Raw genomic sequence first — 21,550 nt, 5'->3', positions numbered from 1 at the left:
CTGTATCCCACACGTGGCAGGGTAGGCAGATGGATCCTAGGGAATTTAGTGTTAAGACACTCCGTTCCCATTAAGACATTCCCGGTCCCCATTTTCCAAGGTATTGACGTCGAATTCTAAGGTATTGAGAGTCGAGTGGCGGAATTCAACTCCGCGCTTTGCCTTGTAGATTTCTTCGCCCTAGTAGAGCGAGGAAATGGAAACACTTAATGTTTCCGAGTGGGAATCGAACCCACAACCATCGCGTTTACATTCACATTCTTGAGCCCCTGCGCCACGGCGGCCTCAGTCACTTATCAATATTATGTTGTGTTTGTGTTTATTAAGGCAAAGTAGGCAAAAGACATATATCTGTGCTTAACTTGCTTTCTTAATATTTGAATATTTGTCAGAAAATTTAAAAGTCTAAAAGTCTTTAAAAGTCTTTTAAAGTCTAAATACTATCTTTATTATAAAAATATTTGATGGAATTAATTCATAATGATATTTAGCATTAATAAAATGTTTAATCCAATTAGAAAAAAAATAATAATACAGAGAAAAACAATGAAGAAAACAAGATATATATTTTTATTTCTTATAGTAACGCGTATACCTTGTATAAATTTATTTTTTTCAGTTTCACTCTATGTCTTCCTCTTATAGTTCACCTTCCCGAGTAAGAATCGAGCTCGTAACTATCGAGTTTAGAGTCAGATTCTGTATTGCTGTGCCATAACGGTCTCTTTCTTATGCTAAAATTGATGCTAAATGAGGATTTTTAGATAAATTGACGACACTTATTTTGGGCTGCACTATTCTAATATATCTATTTTTGTTAATTTTATACAGATTTTGTTAATCGCCAAAATAAATTTCTAGAACTGAAAAAAACTATTTGTTATTTAATTTTTAAAATATTCTAATAGAATACTTTAAAATAAAATTGAAAGAGAGTAGTGTTACTGTTATTTAATTCCAGTTCATGAATTTTAAATTTTATAAAAATATATTAATAATCGAAAATTTTTATTTCTCAATTAAATATTTATATTTTAATATGTATTTTTTTATTTTTTTAGCTGTATACTATATTTATATATATAGCGGAACTGGCAGAGGGAATCTAGTGCAAACACATTTCTTTTCCTTTTTTCCGCTCAATCAAGACAGTGTACTTTAAGTGGTGGAACACAATTCTATGCTTTATCTTCTTGTTCAACTATATGAGAAAATTTAAAAAATAATTGGAAATTGTAAAGTATGCATTTGAAAAAAAAATACCGTAAAAAATGTATTTAAAGTTCAAATACTTAGAAAAGTGAACATGATATTCAAACATATGGTTTTCATGCATAAAAAAAATGTCTTTGTTTATGAAGAAGGTCTTGTTGAAAATCAGGTATTTATTAAATATTTTTTTCTTATTTATATACTGCAAAAACAAATATTTTTTTTAATAATTATTTTTTATTTATGTAATGCAAAATATAATAAATTTATTTTTAATTATATATTTTAATATGTAGACAACTTTTTCTTAAGCTGTTATTAGTGTTCTTTAATACAAGTATTAATTAGTGAAGCTGTATTGAAACTTATCTCTTTGTAAAATCAAATGCATTTCATATTTTAATATCCAATAAGAATCATAAAAGACTTACACAGTATAAAATAAATAATTTATTCAGTACCTTAAAACTAAATATGTATTTACATTTGTGTCTACCGGCTCTATTATGGAAAAATAAAGCCTCAAAAAACTCACTTATAGGTAACAAATCTAAACGGATAAAATTCTAAGATGTCGCTGAAACTTAATATCATAAAATCACATTAATTTAATGAACAAATTTAATATATTAATATTAATCACTAGTTTTAATCCTAAATAACTAAGGCACTACAATTTGACTAGAAATATCAAGAGTCTTTTCGTATTCACTATAATAATATAGTAAGTCGGAGGGATCCAAACTTAATTCGGTGGCTCGGTTACCTGTAAACAAAATAAAGTATTTGTTATTATTTTTGTTTTATAAAAGAAAATATATTTTTATGTATAAATGTTTAAAAAAATCTTGTACTTGGAACTATAACTATTTTTAATAATTGAAAAAAATATATATGAAAAAAAAAAGAAAATTTTAAAATCTTACATTATTGCTATTTTTGTTGCCACCATGAAATGACATCTAGGAGCTCATCTTCATCCATGGGGCCGAGGTTCTGTTGCGTTGTCACTTCATATCTATCAACTGCTGAATAAGCTGACGACACTCCTGATGAACATTCTGAAGGGGCAGGGGAATTAGGTTTTTCTGAACAAGGTGAACTGCTTCCATAAAGGAAACCGTCATCCATATCTGTTACCGTGATATTTTGTGAATTTGTATTAGGTATATTTTCTCTGTTTTCTTGATCACGTGTGATACCTAAGGCAGCATCGCTTTCATCTAATAATTGCTGTAGATATCTTATATACTCAACAACCATCCGTAACGTGTCTACTTTGCTTAGCTTCTTGCCTGACCCTCGTCGAGCTCCACCAGATAGAGCCGCGACAACTGAAGCTGGAAGGTGTCGACGTAGAGCATTAAATCCATCGTTTACTTGCTTAACACGATTGCGTTCACGAGCATTACGCCTGGCGATGGACACAGCCTGAGGACCGGTGTATGGATTTGTTCTGAAATGCACCTTCTTCCTATATTGTAGATTCGGTGGTGAGTCGTGAGTGACATAATTCTTTTCTGGAGCTGGTGCAATTGGCAACATCCGTTTCTCCGCTGTGGGTTTTGTGATTGTCGCTGAAGAGTAGCCAGGTGAGACGACTACGTAGTTGGCCTGACCTTGGACTAGTTGAATTTCTTGTAACATTTTACGTGTTTACGCGACCGGTCGCGATGCAAAGCGTACACAAGCTATCCGCGCGGCGGTCGGAAAAGCACTGACCGACGTAAGGGAGGCTTCGTGGGAGCTTTTAGTGAGTCGAGCGCGGGCAGCGGCAGCGGAGCTTCACGCACAAGTGAGCCGGCGGCGCACGCGCACGCGTTTTATCACCTGCGCCGGCTGCAAAAAATATAAATTTTAAAATTCTCTTCCCCTATTATTTTTCATCATCCCTTCCCCTTTGGTACGAACGGGTACCTGGCGACGTGTTTAGGGGAGCGGGCAGAGAGAGGCTAACGCGTGTCCATTTTTTTGATGACCACTAAATTTTTATTATAAAAAATTTTAATATAAAATGAATTTATATATAAAGAAGCTTTTAAAAATCTTTTAAAATATGTTTTTCGCCAAAATTTTAGCACTTATCCATTTGTTAAATATTTATTTGATAGGTACTAGATAAAGCTTAGCAACGCCAAATCTCTTGGTTTGGATTGGAGTTTAAACAATTTATCGTTTTTATTTTGTTAACTAAATAAGGCTTTAAATGAAAGATTTATTCAGTTCTTGTGTAGCCGCATGTATTTTAGAGAGTACGTAGCCGCTGGCATACTTCAGTAGCAAATTACTAGTCACCACCAGTATATCCTACGCAGTAAATGGTCATTGTTCCAATAATAGGCAACAAATTAAACCTATTTTCTCCTTTACAATAAGCAAAATTTATACTTATAAGGATAAAAACTGCAATTCTTTTACCAATAAGTGAAAATAAAAATATGGCAAACGAGCTGGAATCTTATACAGGTGGTTTTTAATACAAAGTTCAAATAGACGTAATCTCTTGAAGTTCTTTTTGTTTGGTTTTTTTCACTATGTTGATATATGTTGAAATAATGAATAAACTTGTGGCTATATTTCACGAGCTTGTAATTAATAGTTTTTTGTTTTATTTTTATTAAATTTATATGTTTTTTTTTAACGTCACGCTGTATCCCGCACACAGCAGGGTATGCAGAGGAAGCCTAGTGTTTAGACACTCCGCTCCCCACTTTCCGCTGAATTCTGGAGGCATTGCGTGTAAGTGGCAAAACTCAACGCCACCCTTTGCATCAACGCCAGAGCGAAGAAATGAAAATATTAAATATTTCATTTCGTCGAATGGGAATCGAACTCACAACCGGTGTTTACAGTCTGGCCTCATTGTATATATTTGTTAATACCAAAGGTATTGGTACCGTATTATTATTTTAAATTCGTGTATCTTTAGTATACACGTAGTCTCACATTTTTTACATATTCGAAATGTTCAAATATCGATTAGCTGGGAACGTATGGACCGTGTCGCTCTGCCTCTCGAATTATTTAAATACCAATCGACTAATTTAATGTGGCCTAATAATTTATTGATTTTTAATTCCAATTAATTAAAGATAGTATTTTACATGAAAAATTCAAACATTTCACTTGGATACCGACTTGTTTAGCATTGATTAATTTTTTCTACAAATTCGAATGTTCTGATGTCAACTTAAAAAAAAACTAAGAAATATTGAAAATGTTCTTTTGGTATAAATTTCATAAATAAAAATTATGGCTATAAATGTCTGTTTTGATTTTATTAAAGTAATATAATAATTATTACGACAAATCTAACTTATTAAAATTTACAATATAAATAAATATAAACTGTTTTAATAAACGCAAATATATGCATGTTATTGAAGTGTTACAAACTGGCCGCTTACTCTGAAGGCGGGAGATTTCATTTGAGATAAACTTCTATATTTTTAATTTTTGCAACTACTTTTAGTAGTTTTTACTTTTTAAATGTTCTGATGATGACACCTGATAGTCAAACACTTAAATATTTTTAAAGCAAACAAGTACTTTTATAAGCGTTAAGTTCTTTGACAAAAATATCAAATAATTTAAGCGTAAAAGTAAAAAGCTTTTTTATTACGTTAACTGATCAAAAGTCGCCGCCCAGTCGGATCCCGAAATAAAAAGACACAATCTTTTACTTTAATACCTTTAATTAGTGCTGTATCTTGGACGTTATTTTCATTAAGTTAGTTAGCTAACGTCTTTGACGTAAGGGAAATGCGTACTTTTATAGTTGAACATGTATGGATTTAAGTGCATATAAAAATATCTTTATTTTTTTGTTTTTTTTTTTTAAGAAATGTTATTATTCTATTACTTTTTATAAAAGTTTACATTTTTTTTTTGCGAAGTTATATTAATATTTTTTAGTAAAATTTATATTTTTATTTTCATATCCTCCAATGTTTTGAAAATTGAGTGAAGAGAGTTTTACCTTCCTTTATGCAGCATTCTGCGTGAAGCTTACAAAAATATTTTTTTTTGACATCAATACATGTCTTCCATTATAAAAAACATCCACTTGGATGATTTTCGCGAATAAAATATTAATAGTGATTTTTCTTCCACTTACAAAATATGGAAAATATTTACATTATTAATATCAATCAATCCATGGAAATTAATTGTGATAATTTTTAATTTCGTAATAAATTACATCTATTTCACCTCCCGTTGTATAATTAAGATAAAATTAATGCCCTTACCAATATGTAACTTGACGACAACATTCCGTATACCGTTTGAAAAATAATAAACGTAATAGAAAGTTCTGTTTTTTTAATTAATTTGTAAAATACTTTCTTTGACAGATTTTATTGAAATATGGTCAACTGTGTCATAATTGTGTCATCAAAGAAGAATATTAAATATAAAAAAATATTTATTATATTATGCATTTTATACATGTTATTTTGTAATACAAAAGAAATAAAGTAATAAGAATACCAATTCTTTGAATACGAATTCAAAAGTTTTATTTTTTATTATTTTATATTTGATAGTCTCCGCTATTTTTGCAGACAGTGAGAGTTTGTCCCTTCTTCTGCGCTACGACGACCATCATAGTACCTATAACATAATAAATGTAAGCTGTTATTGTCGTAATAAAGTTCTTATCACGTGTAGATTATTGTTTTACAGCTTCACGCTTTTTCCTACAATAGGATGATAGGCATAGTGATAGTAGCCGCTATTGTAAAGTGCATGTATTTTTTTTGCTTCACGCTGTATCACGCACACAGCTAGGCAGGGTAGGCAGAGAGAGCCTATTGTTAAAACACTCCGTTCCCCATTTTCCGTCGTATTCTGTTGCATTGTTATTAAGTGGCGTAACTCAACGCCGTGTTTTTCCTCGACACCAGAGCGAAGAAATAAATGTACATTCATAATGATTAAAAAAATATGAAAGTTAACATTTTCAATATCTTCATTAACGTAAAATAGGCCTGATGATCAATAGTATAACAGCGTGTGACCGCCACTTACTCGGACAATTACTCGTAAAGCTACACAATTACATTTGACAAATTACGGAGATGTAAAACGTGGGACTGTGGGGATGTTACGATGATTATGGGAAACATGTCATCTGCTGATGCGCTATGCTCCACTGGTGTGGGACCCAAAACAAACATTTATCTATAAATTTATTATTGTTTTTATATCGTTTACTGGTATGTTTATACGAGTATGAAGTAATTTTTATGTAGTAATAATAATATGGTAAATTTAGTTCAATATTTAATAAGCAACTTTATGTTGCAAAGCAGGGTAGGCAGAGATAATCTAGTTTTAAGACATTCGGATCCCTACTTTACGCTCAATTTTTAAGACATTGCTCGTTGAACGGCGGAATTCAACACCGAAGTCCGTCTAACAAAGCGTAAATCAAACAATTTTAAGAATAATCGATCCATTCTCGGTGATCGATACATTTTATAGAGGTACTAGGTGTAATTGTGCTATAGCTTTTTAAATATTAGATATATAATTTAACATGATTTACGTATTTTTCTACACCACATTTAAAAAGTGGGATGTAGAGATCGTCTAGTGCTAGTCCAGTAATATCTGGCGGAAATAAACGTCTCATTTTGTCTAATATGACAGGGAAAATGAATATGTACATTATTAACCTTATGTGAAAAAAGAGATATTCCTTAACAAATTTTTACTCTTCTACCAAAAATAACATTTTAAATTAGTCCTAAGTTCTGTAGATAGTCCTAAAATCAATTTTAAAACAACGAACCTACTATATGCTATGCTTTGTAAAGTCAGACGTACGAGTATGATAACTGCACTACAGTGGTGCATTATTAAATTTTATTTTTCCTCACGCAATATTCTGTTTGCGTGAAACAAGTCTTATTTTTATTACCGTATAATTAATACTATTAAACATACCGCCTTAAGGGTAATATTTTATATAAACAATAATATATTACGAGTGCGTGCCCAGATGATGTTACTTTAGGGAGTTCGGTAGCTTTTCGCTCCCGGTTGCAAGTATTATTAAAAATAAGTCTCACATTAGTTACATATTTAAAAATTATGTTGGACTATAAATCATTTTATATGTAGTGGTGTCGGCATCGGTAAAACTACCTGATTCGTATCCAATATCGTTTGATTAACGATTTGTTGAGTGACTCCCTTTCATCGCGTCGGCAAAGGGTGATATTGTAAGCATTAATAAAGAGAATGTTATGCATTTTTACCAATGGTTTTTTACACAGCCTTAGCTAGGCCAGTCAAATGTAGTGAACTGCGTGAGTTTCATTTTTGAAATATCTATACAATATGTGCTTTTAATTGATTGATCAGAGCGTTAACACGTTTCAATGTTTAGGTTCATATTTTTAATCAGTATTTTATATAAAATATTAATTTTATAAGCAGTATATAAATGTTGATTAATTTATACTTATTGATTTTATTATAATCAAAAACACTAATTAGAGGCCAATAGCGGGCGGCGCAGAAGCACAAAGTTGTGATTGCAAACGCGAAAGATTGTGGATTCGATTTCCACTCGAGGAAATCAAGAATTTAATAATTTAATTTCTTATATATTGAAATATCTTCATGGGAACGGAGTGTCTTAACACTAGGTTTCCCCCTTAATTAAAAAAAAATCCCTTTGCTCCTCTTCCACCACCTCCTACCCTGCAATTTACAGGACACAACGTGAAACTAAAAAAAATATACACAAATAGTTTTACAATATCCACAAGTAAATCTGAAACAAGTGTCAATGACAAACCACGTTGAATCAGAATAATTCCCACGCTCTGTATTCAGAATCCCAAAATGCAAATAGGCTGTCAAGATTGCTTGTAAAACAGTAGAGACTATCTTGATATCGCATCAGTTTGTGATCACAACGTCTGTGTCGGACATTGTGACGTCCACAGGAAGTAGCTCTCAAGACATTTCGACACCTCGACACCTATCCAGGCAGATATCCTGGCGTGGAGGCGTGTCCCTATTCGAGTGTCGACACTTGACAAGCGAAATTTGAAAGAAATCTTCTAAGAGCTGTGGTTGATAGCTGGCTATAACAAATAAACTGATACAAAACATACTGTAAATAAATAAAGCGATTAAATTGTTCATTAAATTATTTAGATACCTCAATGATTATAAATTTATCTCATACTATACAACTGTACTGCAATCCTTTAATTAAGATCTATGAGAAAATTCGAAAAAACGTCTCTTCAAAAAGTTTTTGTGGATCAATAATTGGTTTATTTGTTTATGATACCTTGTTAGCTGCAACGATAAAATAGACTTAAATAGATAATTAGCTTTGTTTCGCCGCACGCAGTCAGCGCTGGCGGCTGACTTTTAAGATGTATTTAAAAATGACGGCTACAGCGTTAGCAGGTGAAGGAGAAGTAACATAAATACAAGTCTGAACGCTGATTGCCAATAAACAAACTCGATACTCTGTGTCATACAATCTTGATATGATATGTTGTCCATGTTGGAAAAAAAATGATAATGGTTAGCCTACACGGAAGGAAAAATTTAAAGTGCCTATAGTGTTTGAGTCATTAAAAATTCGTTATAAATGTTATTCATGAAATTAACCACTAGAATGAGATATTTGTCTAATTTTTCCTCGTATAAAAATCGAACCTACATCTTGTCGCGCTTACAGTACACGGTTAAATTATTCGTAATTTTTTTCATTCTCTTTCCTTGACTGGGGTCTGATATTGCAAATTTTATAATTACAAAAATAATTACTCCAAAAAATAACGTCAGCCTATTCAAAAAACAAAACAAAAATAATAAAAAAATATATTTATTAAAATTAGCAATATTGCGAAAACTGTTATCAGTATCGTCTCGCGACGCGGCGTGCGTACAGTGTACACAGCGCCTGGGCGAGCTGCGCGGGCGCAGGCGCGTGGCGCGCGCGCGACGGCGGCGTTCGTCGTCCGCTGGACGGGTTTGCTCGTTTTAAACCATACCTTAATTACGTTGAGGCGTTATCGAGAAAGAATGTGCACACGCGACATTGGTATTAATTTTAATGAAAGAAGTGTGCGACCCGCGAGCACCTGCCCGTCTGAAAACTACGCTGACCAGTAGGGCTTGTAATAAAGTTGGCGTTCGCTCACGTTATTTACTTAAACGCTTTGTGTTGTTAATAATAGTGTTTATGTACGTGTTTTTGTCATTATTATGTTATTCTACGCATTTTTGACGGACGTCATATTTCTTTATATATTATTTTGGATGTATTTATTTTTTTTAAATAATATTATTGAGAAATTATACTATTAGACGTTGTTGAAAAAAAAAAATAAGATTAAACAACTTAATATTTTTTTTATAAATATAAAATAAATATGAAACGTATAATTCTCTTTGTCTTTAAAAACGTGCTAAGTACACGGTCACTTTGTATTTGGCCCACGCACGCTACGAAGCAGCACGGTACGAAATTTACCTTTATAGCTTCATATTTTGTAATTATAGTAGTAAAGACACCTGCGGTCGGTGTCAACGATTCGATTTCACAGCTGATCGCACAGCGACATAGCTTAATGAAAATAAGGTTTAACTTAATCAATGATCTTAGGAAGTCTCAATGTTATATAAAAAGACTACGAATTTTCCATCTCTAGACCACAATGAAATTAAAATGAGACGTTTGAGAAATTGGAAAATGATATAATTTGCTTGATTTGATATAAATTTAATTAATTATTCATGAAACTAGCTACTAGAAAGAGATATTTGTAGCAAATATGAAGGAGGATGAAAGAGAAAGAATGAGAGGGCCACTGTCGAAGGGCAGGTGTCAGTGTACATCTGCCCTTGCAATGAGCTGTCTATGCCCCCTCTTTGAACCCCCTTACCTTGGCTTTATTTTAATACTTCTTATAAATTTAATTACGATTTTGGAGTATTATATGAATCATAAGCAAAATATCTGCTGCCTGGCGACGTTCGGGTAATTCCCACTATGCTGTGACAGAGTACGTACAAGTAGTTGTCATTGCTGTACAGATTCAACAAATTAAAAATAATTGCCATATTAAAAATTAAATTAAAACAAATATTTCAGGTGGCAAACATAACTGTAAAACAACTAAAAAGACAAGTCTTATAATCGGCGTCGTCCGTATAATTAATACATAAAATTACCATCGACATCTGAAAATTGCTGCGATTCATTTGAAACATACTTACTCGGGCGCCGTAAGTGCATGCGACAGGTTAATTTCAAAAATAAATGGTCGCTCGTCTCTGTCCATATTTATGGGACGTCGTGTTTATGTTGGTACTATAATAGAGGCTTAGCATGTCCTGTGCGGGCACAGCTGTCTCTGGGCGGGTACTGATTTTGTGTGTGCTCTTATGAATTTTTAGCACTTATTACATTTAAATCAGTGCAATTTACGATGCGAGATCAATAATTATCTTTGAATTTAGTACACCAGTATGGGGGTCGGTGTGATCATTTTTGTCAGTATATAAAAATTTAATTTTAAACAACATACAAGTTGAAATACAGTAAGTGTGATACGAAAATATTTTTTTCTTACAATAATTATTGTAATTTATGAACCTATATTAATATATAAATTCTGTAATGTGAATATTTCTTCTAGTTATATCCCATAAAATAATCCATTAGGTAAATATCTCCAACTTAAGTTGCAAAGGCCAATTCATAAAGGGATAAAGCGGACTTTAACTCTAGCTGCGAGGAAAAATAATTGAACCTATAATCAGCTCTCTGCTGGAAAAAATTAATATGCAGCTACTAAAAATAACAATAAACGTAAATAGCTCGGAGTGTTAAAACACTGAATACGATTACCGTAAAACTTAGGTGCAGATTCGATTCCGATAAAGCGACAAAGGTCTCAACATGCACCAACACCAATATTGTATTGCATCGGGATGCAACCCAATGTTTAAATTTACATCTTATTTAAAAATATATAGGACACTTGTTAGTTTGTTGATAATTTTCATGCAATTTAAATAACGTAGCTGGGGGTTATGTAGGGGGTTCGATAAGGATCTTTCTAAAGACATCTTGTGGGCAAGCTCAAACATAACTGGACATGGTTAACTACTGTTTTAATTAGTCTTGTTACTTTGTCTTCTCTAATGTCTTTTATAATGGATACATTTTAAAAATATATGGAAATTATATCTGTTATTATATATTACTTATTTGAGGTCGTCGAGACGCAGAGGCACACTGAGAACGTGAGAGGTTGTGTATTCGATTCCCACTCGAGGAATTTAATATTTTGTTAATTTCTTTGCTCTCCTTAACGCCGTGCGTTGAATTCCATCACTCAACACGCAATGTCTGCATAATTCGACGGAAAGTGGGAAACGGAAGAGTCCTAATAGGTAACATTAGGTGCCCAGGTTCCCTTTGCCTGCTATGTACAAGATACAAGAATGAATGTAAAATAAAAATTGAATGTAATTTTACGAATTGTTGTAAATACGTATGATATCACTTTATTATTCGCAGTTACGGGAAATGATGCTCTCAATGGGCATTGCGATGAATTCTTAATTTGGATTTGAATCATTTTTTCTTTTTTTATTAGTATCCCACATATGTGGTCGTTTACACAAATGCAGGTGCCATTTCCAAGGTTTCCCTTTTGTTTACATTTTGATTGATTGATACATATTATATTTGTCGCATGCGAGGTGTGAAGGTTAAATATAAAGACAGTCTGCACAGTGTATGCACATAATAAGTAGACTGGTATGATTTCAATTTAAATAAAAAAAAATTAGGGTTCCGTATTTCAAAAGGAAAAAAAACTGTCTCCTATTGGATCACTTTGTTGTCCGTCTGTCAAGTACTTATCTCGAAATTGCATGGAGGTATGGAACTGAAATGAATATGAAATATTTCAGTCTACGGTGTGTTAGAGCACAGAAAAAAATTAAGCTTCTAAGCCAACGCAATCGATATATACGAACGTTCATAGGTATATCGTTTTTGTTGCATTTTGTATGAAATTGGCCGTGTAATCAAAACCTATAAGGTAGCTCCTGTGGACCTACAATTATTATATTTGGCAATAAATGAGATATTCCAGTACAAAAAAAGGAAAAATCAAAAAAGTGGAAATTTATAGATAGGAAAAAAACATGACAAGCTTATAATTTAATACAAAATGAGTACATACGTCTGGAAGCTTAAGTTTGTCAACTTTGATAAATTGTTTCAGTTAACAAAAAAAAAAAAAAGTTAAAATATTATAATCCTGAAATTGGTAAGAAGTCCTCGCTATAAGAGACCAACTCACATTTGACCAATTTTTTTTTAGTATGAATCAAGTAAGGTAAAATAGTTGAAAACTATAATAAAATTGTAATAGAGATGTCATTCAAGATATAATATTAACAGGAGAGCTCACAAGGCTCTGGAGGGCGGTTAGGTTCGACGCTTTATCTAGATCCAACTTGTTAAATTACACAGCTCAATCCAAGCTGCGGGCTAAAATAAACATTGAATGTTTGCCCTCCCATATGATTGGAAACTATAACACTAAATAGTTCTATATGTTTATTCAAATAATCGAATGATTACAGATATTTATTAAAGATACACTGGGAACAAAAATCTTATTTAAATCTTATAAAAAACAGTACCTATTATTATAACTATTATTAGTTATTAAAACAGGGTCGAATTGACTAAATATTTTGTAAATTTAAATAATATCATTATCGTTTGTGATTTGTGATCCCGTAAACAAAAAGGTGGGCGGAGGAAACGTAGTGGTTATACACCGGGTTCCTTACTTTCCATCAAATTTTCATGAAATTGTGTGTTGATTGACGAAACTCAACGCCAGGAAAATCTATTTTTCCATTGAAACTAGAAATTAAACTGGACACAGTATAAAACAAACAATTATCAATTACATAATAATATATTATGTAAGAAGAATAATAGGAACCGTAGTTTTCTCTTCGAGCCTGCCTCCATAAAATAAATCAGGGCAATCTCTATCGATGAACGGGCTTGCGCTTTATGCAACGGATACTGTAATTTGTACCAACCGAATAAAAACATTAACCATTTAGTTGCATTTACTGCGTAGATCAAGGATAAGGGAGCCTCTCGGGAGTGCAAATAGAAATAGCGCGTACCAAGGTACTGCAGTTCAATAAATTGTATGGTATAGCGTGTGTAGTACAGACATAAAAATATTTTATGTTAAATGTATGTATTATGCATTTATAAAATTATTAACTTTCTAAACATTATTAACACTGGGCGGAACCTAAGGCTGTATTTTCTTATCACGTCGGCGAAACATTTATGCATATAGAACCACAAAGGATTCATTTTCCATTATGATAATATCAAAAATATGTAATTGCGCATATGAACAGATATTCTCGTATTATAATAAATTGTAGGACATCAGCTCTCATCAGTATCGGTATTTACGGTAACTGCGTCCCCACTGCGGTGGGAACATCTCCTCTATACTGTTGTTCTTATGTAATCGATGAAAATACATGCGTATAGAAATGTACGTATACAAGCATTTGGAACTTTCAGATTTTGAGATATCATTAAAAAATACATGCGTAGAGTGTAATTAGGTATCTGGCTTTTAATAAAACATTGATCCAATCTATGATCTTTGATATCTAAAGGTTTTCTAAATCGAAGATTTTTTATCGAATTATGCTGTAATTGTAAATTCTAATTCTGTAAGAATAGGAATTTTAAGAGGCCCAAATGTTTTTCATGACTTTTAAGATATTAGGTGTCACGAAAATATTTCACTCCAAAACTGAAGTTCATCGTTCAGATGAGAAGAAGTTCATGAGAAATTGCTCGTACCCAAGAATAATAACATTATTGTTTATTTCATCTAATCTATATCAAATACGGTTGCCTAAAGGCTTGAATGGTTATCATAAAACAAACGCCTGTTGAATGGACATGCAAAATTTTATATCTCAATCTACGGGGTCAGAGACGCCGCGGTCACGACTCCCTTCGGTGGTCACGCGCGAGCGCCCGCGCCGGCGCGTTAATTATTATCAACGGAACACATTATGTTGCAGAGACGGTCCACTTAGGAATCTATAGTTGCAGTTCATTATTATGCTTTTTTAGGTATTGTTAAATATAAATTTATTTTATGTATTTATTTTTTATTTAACATAACTCAAAATATGCTTAAAAGACGGGGTGAAAAGCTTTTCATACCAGATAACCTCGTCAATTGGAAATGTTAGTGTATAAAAGTCTTTATATATACATTTATACATATAGTCATACAAATTATACAGAACTATATACTAAAATTTGATTAAATTAAATAAATTACATATAAATAAGTAAGTATATTTTTTTAAATAAAAATTATAATAAAAAAAATATAATAAAATGCACATAAATTTTCAATAAAGCAAATAAAATTGAACTTAGATACTACGATAACGTAAGTACGTAAAAAAAAAACCTGAAAATCAAATAACGATAAAGGCAGTCGTTTCATTGATCTCCACAATCGTAAACGCTATCTAATTCTAAGCACTGGAACTCTTAGAAGGCTGTAAAGCGACTACTTTTTATGAACTATTTCCATTGGTCTATAAAATTTATACTTTTCTGTAAATTTTATCAGCATAAAATACTGTAATGCACTTTTAATTGCTGCTATTATCACAAATATTCATATCATTTGATGTGGTCTAAAGTATTAAATAAATTTTGTCTTAATAGTGTTTGCGTTGCCATATTTAAAAGTCAAATGTGATTTTTATGGTGTTAAATTTAACCCATTGGTCTTAAATATCCTGTAAAATAAGTGAAAAAAATTGCGAAGAAATAAGTAATAAAAAATTGTGCAAAAAGAGATTTAACTATACATATTGACCCTACCATATAAAAGGCTAAAAAGGTTAAAGGTTTTAAATCGTCAAAATTAAATATATACCTGTTTAAGATGAAGATAACAAATTGTTATTGCTGTAAGTGATTCTTTTGTATTAATTTCTATATTTCTATATTGGTGTATGTAACATGTGAACAAATATTATTAACTACCTTAGAAAATAATTCTTAACATTTATTTATTTCAATATGTATTTAATAAAGAGAGCTTAATCGTTTATTGAAAGTTTTTTTTTTTATTAAAATTATTTCTATATTTTTTCCATATTTTTCTACTTATTAATTTTTAAAATTTGCAATTGTGCACAAAATAATAACTATGAAATTGACTTCAATATATATAAGTATTATAAGGCTGAAGAGTTTGTTTGCTTGAACGCGCTATTCTCAGGAACTATTTATTGGGTTGAATTAAAAAAATAGACAGTTCATTTATCGAAGGCTAAACATATTACGATAATGCTTTAGAATATGTCATACAAAAGTCTTAGCTATTTCCATTTGACCACGCGGTCGAAGCCGCAGGTACTAACTCTAACCTAACCTTTAAATTAAATTCGAGTGACCAAATCAGAAAAACCACGCAATCTCAGACAAGACGCGGCGCCAGGGGTGTTCTAATTCCTAAAAAAACGGGGTATAAAACAATTCATTGTTATATTAAAAGTTAATGAGTGTGTAATTTTGTTAGACGCGGAGGGTGGCTCATCCCTTACCCGGATTGAAGGGAACATCATGAAATCATTAGGCCGTCATTAATGTGGTTTGATTATTTGACTCTACTTTTAATTTGTCTTTATTTAAGTTTGGTATTTTACGTTAATGGATTTGCATGTATGTATAAATCTTTTGAATTTTAAAAGATAGAGATGATATATTTATCTATATAAAATAATTTAAAAAGAAATATAAATTCAAAATATTCCGAATTATTGATTTAATCCTTAGTCGAAAAAATAATAAAGAAAAATTATTATTTTTCCTGTTCAGCCAACATTAACACACACAACTCCAAAATTAACACAATAAATAGTCTATGTTCTCTCTATTATAACCTTAGTGTAAGAAACACGAAGAGGATAAAAAATCCCCCATCCCCAAAATATCCTCATTGACGTTAAACGTGCAAAATAATTGGACTGGAAGAATTCGTAGTAAAATATATTATTTATTGCATTGACTATCCCTTTCAACGACCCCCTACTAATTTACTTAAACGTTTAACGTAAAGGGCTGTGATTCATCGTTACATGTGATTATGATTCATCATCACCCTTATAGATCACAGATAGAATGTATGCAATGTAATGGTAAATAAAAGCCAGTCGTGGCACTGAGGGACAAGCGTGTGCCTGTAGCTCGATAGGTTATGGGTTCAATTAAAAATTAAATATTTAATTTTATCATTTCTTCGCTCTGGTGTCGAAGCAAAAGCGCGGCGTTAAGTTCCACCACTGAACACGCAATGCTTCTAGAACTCTAACCATAAGTACTCGTAACATCATCATAGTAACTAAATAAAACACATTAACTTGCTTATTTATAGAGGCTTATTAGTAAGTAGTTAAAGAATATCATAATAAGTTATTGAAAAATTATGATAAGTTTCTCATTTAAATGGATCTACGTACCAGATCTTCAAAATACCACTCTTGAGACTATATCATGTAGAACTTTATGAGGCTTTTTATATTAATACTTTAATAGCATGTAATTTTATAAGTACACATTAAAATATTTTAATGGCAATTAAAATAACGTAATATATTTTATCTTTGGTAATGAATGGCAATTTTAAATATAATTTAAGATATACAGGGAGGCCACTAGTGGCGCAGGAGCACAAGCGTGCGATTGCAAACGGGACAGATTGTGGGTTCGATTCCCACTCGAGGAAATAAAATATTATCGTTTGTTCGCTCTGGTAACGAGGCAAAGCGCGACGTTGAGTAACGCCACTCAACACGCAATGGTTCCTGAAGCCAGCGGAAAGTGGGCAACGGCAACGAAGTGTCTTATCTTAGTGAGGTTCCCACTTTTCCTCTGCCTATCTTGCTTTGCTAAGCTAAGCTAAAAAAATGAGATATAGAAGCTATTAATATAATAAAATATTTGCTTGGATAATCATTGTATTTTCATATTCGAGCCAGTTTAAACTCATGTCCGTCATATTAAAATTTTGTGTATATAATTATGTTAATAAGATACAATGTCTATCACTCTTTTATCATGTATAGGCTTCGATAACCATCGAAAATCACTCGACAAGCTGTGTACTAGCGATGGCGAAACTGATCTTTTACGGTCTTATTTAAATTTGTATAGCTGTAAAATATTTAATCAGAGTATTGAAGCGAGGATATTTTTTGGACTTTTGTCATGTTCTTATGGTAAGATATTACATGTTACTTATAAGAAAATTTCTACTAACACGGCGAGCCTTCATATTTAATAACTAGCGTCCGCTCGCGGTTTCACCCGCGTGAACTATGTTATTATTAATTTCTGTCTCCATGACTACGTCCTAGTGACGTTATGCAAAATTTGAGACTCCTAGCATTTGTAGTAATGAAGTTTTATACAAACTTTCGACCCCAAAAACAACCCTTTAGAAGTCGAATATTGCAAATTCCCGTCGTAGCAAAATGCAGTATGCAAAATTTGATAGTCCTAGCACATGTAATTTTTGAGATTTCGTGATGCGTGAGTGACCTTTCGATTTTATATATATAGATATACATTGAGTGCTGGTGCTAATATTTTGTACAAAATAGTGACTGGAATAAACTTGAAAACTAATGAAACTAATGCTACTTTAAATCATAGAATAAAGGTATAGAGAGGTTATCTAAAACACCAGCTAACATTAAAAAATATCCGTATATTTTTATGAACATAAAATTATAGCAATAATTTTGTCTTAATTTATTATTCCCTCTTTCTCTCTCAGTTTTACGCTGTATCTCGCATATATGCCTGCAGGCAGAGGGAATCCAAAGTTTAAAACTTTCCGCAGATTTTTTCGAGGCATTGTGAGTTGGGTGGTGGATCTCAACGCTGTGCTTTGCCTTGTTGCCAGAGAGAAGAAATGAAAATATTAATAAATAAATGCATTCCCCTGAATGGGAATCGAACTCATAATCTTTGCTTTTCCAGTCACACTCTTGAGCCCTTGCGTTACGACGGCCTCGCTTAATGTATTTATAATAAATAATATTACATTAATATAATTTTTTACGTCAAAAATTGAAACTGACCACAATATAAAATGACAAGAAAGAGCCCACTTAAGATTACTTCTATGCAAATATAAACAAGGAAGTGTTAGCGGCGAGTGGGGTAACACAATGGGGTACATTGTGAACCCACTGCTTACTTGTCGCGTGCCGTCCACCCACGCAACCAGAGATAACGACCGACACATCTGCCTATTTGATATACTTAAGTAGCAAGTTTGATCGAACATTTGAGATAGCATCACCGAATATGCTGATATCGAATATTATGTCACTTCGTTCCAGATACGCTTGTGGTTGATGTTGGAGTGAAACTCTTTAAGCGTCGTTGTCGTTTTTAATATATCTTTTGAGTGACAATTGAATTGTTGTTTTTTTTTGTATGAAATCTTAAATTTGGTCACGTTTTAAAGTTTTATTATATTGAAAAATTTATGATAGATAGATAAGATATATTATATTACAATATTATTTTATATTTAATTCTTATATAATGTGACATTTTTGAGTAATTATTTTTTCTTTAATTTGAAAATATGATTATCGGTAATGGCTCTAGGTTAGTGTATGGTTGGATTAATTTATAGGCATTATAATTAATAGGTAATATCAATAATCGATAAAAATATCCTGTTCATTAAGAAATAATTTTCGTAATATCGATTTTGATAACCTAAATTTCCTAATATTTCGTCTGCTAAATTTATTCGCTTATAGAAAACTGAAAGACATTTAATTAGTTTCATCAAATGAGTGCTTACTTTTTGTGTAACTAACTATTTAGTTATTCTTTGTAGGTTTTTTGTACGGATTTGTATCACTTTGTGCTTGTTAAATGTACCTCAAAAATCTCGCCCAGAGCGGTGGTAGTGCTAAAACCAGCACTGATTATTTTACGGTAAGTTAAGTTAAGGGATTATTTGGTTGCCTTTGTCTGTAGGGATGTGAAGAAAATAGGCACACACCCGAAGAGGTTTTGCTCGTTTGAAACTATTGCGTCTAGGCAATGAGGGAATCCTGGGTGGAATTTGAACCCACAACTATCAAGTGTTACAGTCAGTATTGACTTCTTTATTTTACTTTGGTGTTATTTCCATATTATAAAAGACATAATAAAATTAAAAAGTTATGCTGAACCCTATCAACGTTGTATAGCTGTCTGTATAAACAAACCTTTTTTTCTGTATACTAATTTAAAGGGTACCGGTGTCATTACACGTTGAGGACCACTTTAGAAGATATTCAATTTGCTTTATAATCTATTTATTTATGCGTAATTTTCAAATGATGACCGATGACTGGCATTAGAGAACAAAGAATGAATGGAGCCGAAGAATATTGTTTCTTTTAAAAAATAAAATATAAATATTTTAAACTATACATTTAAAATTGAGTCTTGTAGCTTAATACAATCACTATTTTATTCTTTTTTTTGGAAATATAAAGTAATTTCTAAAATAATAAATTTAATCTGTTGCCAAAATAAAATGGCAGCTTAGGCCGCGTTGAAATCTAATATATGGGATTTTGTGCGGGGACTTTATGGGACGATGCGTTTGGTTTATAAGACTTCTTATAATTCTTTTACGAAATTAGAAACTGTGCTTATCACTTGAGTATTTCACATGTAGGTAGGAAAAGTTCATAAATAAGTTAGAAAATATAAAAAATCATATTAAAAATTAATATTCCATTAAATATAAAAATAACATACAAAGCCGGTCCTTTAAAAGAATTTATACAGGAAAGATAAAATAGGGCCAGTGATTAAAATTATTATGTTTATAGCCCCAAATAGATATAAGTGGACTTAACTAGTGACGTTTATCTTAATTTTAGTTTCCACAAAACGTTTGACGCGGCCGTTGAAATGACCGTGTAAAGTCGTGAAAAAAAAACATTTATGTTCTTCCATAGATAATATTAGCGTTAAAAGCCAAAATAAATAGATTAGACGTTGCGGGTTTCTTTGATATAGATATAATTTAAATATGAACTATGGTTTTAAATAATTATTAGGAACCTGTGCTTTTTATGAATTACTAGCGGCCCGCTCGCGGTTTCACCCGCGTGAACTATGTTATTATTAATTTCTGTCTCCATATGCAAAGTTTGAGACTTCTAGCATTTGTAGTAACGAAGTTTCATACAAACTTTCGACCCCAAAAACAACCCCTTAGAAATCGAATATTGCAATTTCCCGTCTTAGCGAGCACCTAAGTTCTATAAGTAACTCATATGCAAATTTTGAGATTCCTAGCACTTGTAGTTTCTGAGATTTCGTGATGAGTGAGTAACCTTTCGATTTTATATATATAGATAATATAAATATACTTTAGGGTATCCACCCTATTACTATATTATTATTATTTTATATTCATACTGTAAAGTGTGATTAGAAATTCTAAGTGCTACATACAATATATTATGTGTGTAAATACATTCATGCTCTAGAACTTTTTGACGTAGATGGAAAAAACGGTCACTAAAATAAAAATAAAATACTAGCTTTTACCCGCAATTTCAATAAAAATAACTATAAACCTGATGTTACTCTAATTCTATTTAGTTATAACTTCTGCCGTTACTACGAATATATTCTTGTTATAGATTTATTCTACTTCTGAAATAGAATGAGTGAATACTGAATAGATATTGTTTTTTGTGGTTACTAGTAGATTGGATCATTTTTGATCCATTCGTTTGGTTAGGAAAATAAACACTTCAGTATGTAACTTTTTGAAAAACTTTAAATGTTTACAATTAAAAATGAAATGTAGGGAACTATTATTTATATTTATAGTTTATTTAATATGTGTCATTTATATATTTCGATATCCTAATTTATATACTTTATATTACGTATTCGTATTTGGTTGATTCATATGAAGCGCTTGTTGCCGTCGACCAAACCGGTAAGGTGTCTTAACATCTATGCCTAACCCCTTGTCAACGGTATATTTTATAACTGGAGTCGATGCTTGCCACTCGGTACGCGTATATACGTTCTTTTGCCAAATTAAAAAATAATAAAAACAAAAAATAAAAAAAAAACATAAAAAAAAATTAAAATTGAATATTTTTTTTCTCAAATTCCCAAATTTTTGTGTTCCGTAATATATTT

The 21,550-nt window shown here is 31.7% G+C and overlaps 3 protein-coding genes across 4 annotated transcripts in view; 1 reads left to right on the top strand and 2 right to left on the bottom strand.

The window, feature by feature from the left end:
- LOC146529897 (cytochrome P450 4g15-like) overlaps window positions 1-21,550 on the top strand; it is a 286,682-nt gene that overhangs the window by 95,973 nt on the left and 169,159 nt on the right. The window lies entirely within an intron of this gene.
- Window positions 1-21,550, bottom strand: part of LOC146529903 (NADH-cytochrome b5 reductase 2) — a 165,020-nt gene that overhangs the window by 130,148 nt on the left and 13,322 nt on the right. The window lies entirely within an intron of this gene.
- LOC146529904 (achaete-scute complex protein T3-like) lies at window positions 1,649-3,105 on the bottom strand. The gene is made up of 2 exons (XM_085200572.1): window positions 2,139-3,105; window positions 1,649-1,978 (listed from the first exon to the last, which is right to left on the bottom strand). The coding sequence occupies exon 1, from the start codon at window positions 2,857-2,859 to the stop codon at window positions 2,146-2,148; it is 714 nt and encodes a 237-aa protein (XP_085056698.1). The 5' UTR covers window positions 2,860-3,105; the 3' UTR covers window positions 1,649-1,978; window positions 2,139-2,145.

This window comes from Heliconius melpomene, chromosome 17 (genome assembly GCF_056956725.1).
Source record: "Heliconius melpomene rosina isolate 202511_hmr_F chromosome 17, ASM5695672v1, whole genome shotgun sequence".
Taxonomy (NCBI): domain Eukaryota; kingdom Metazoa; phylum Arthropoda; class Insecta; order Lepidoptera; family Nymphalidae; genus Heliconius; species Heliconius melpomene.
Note: the sequence above shows the minus strand (reverse complement) of the source record. Positions and strands in the feature narration are given on the sequence as shown.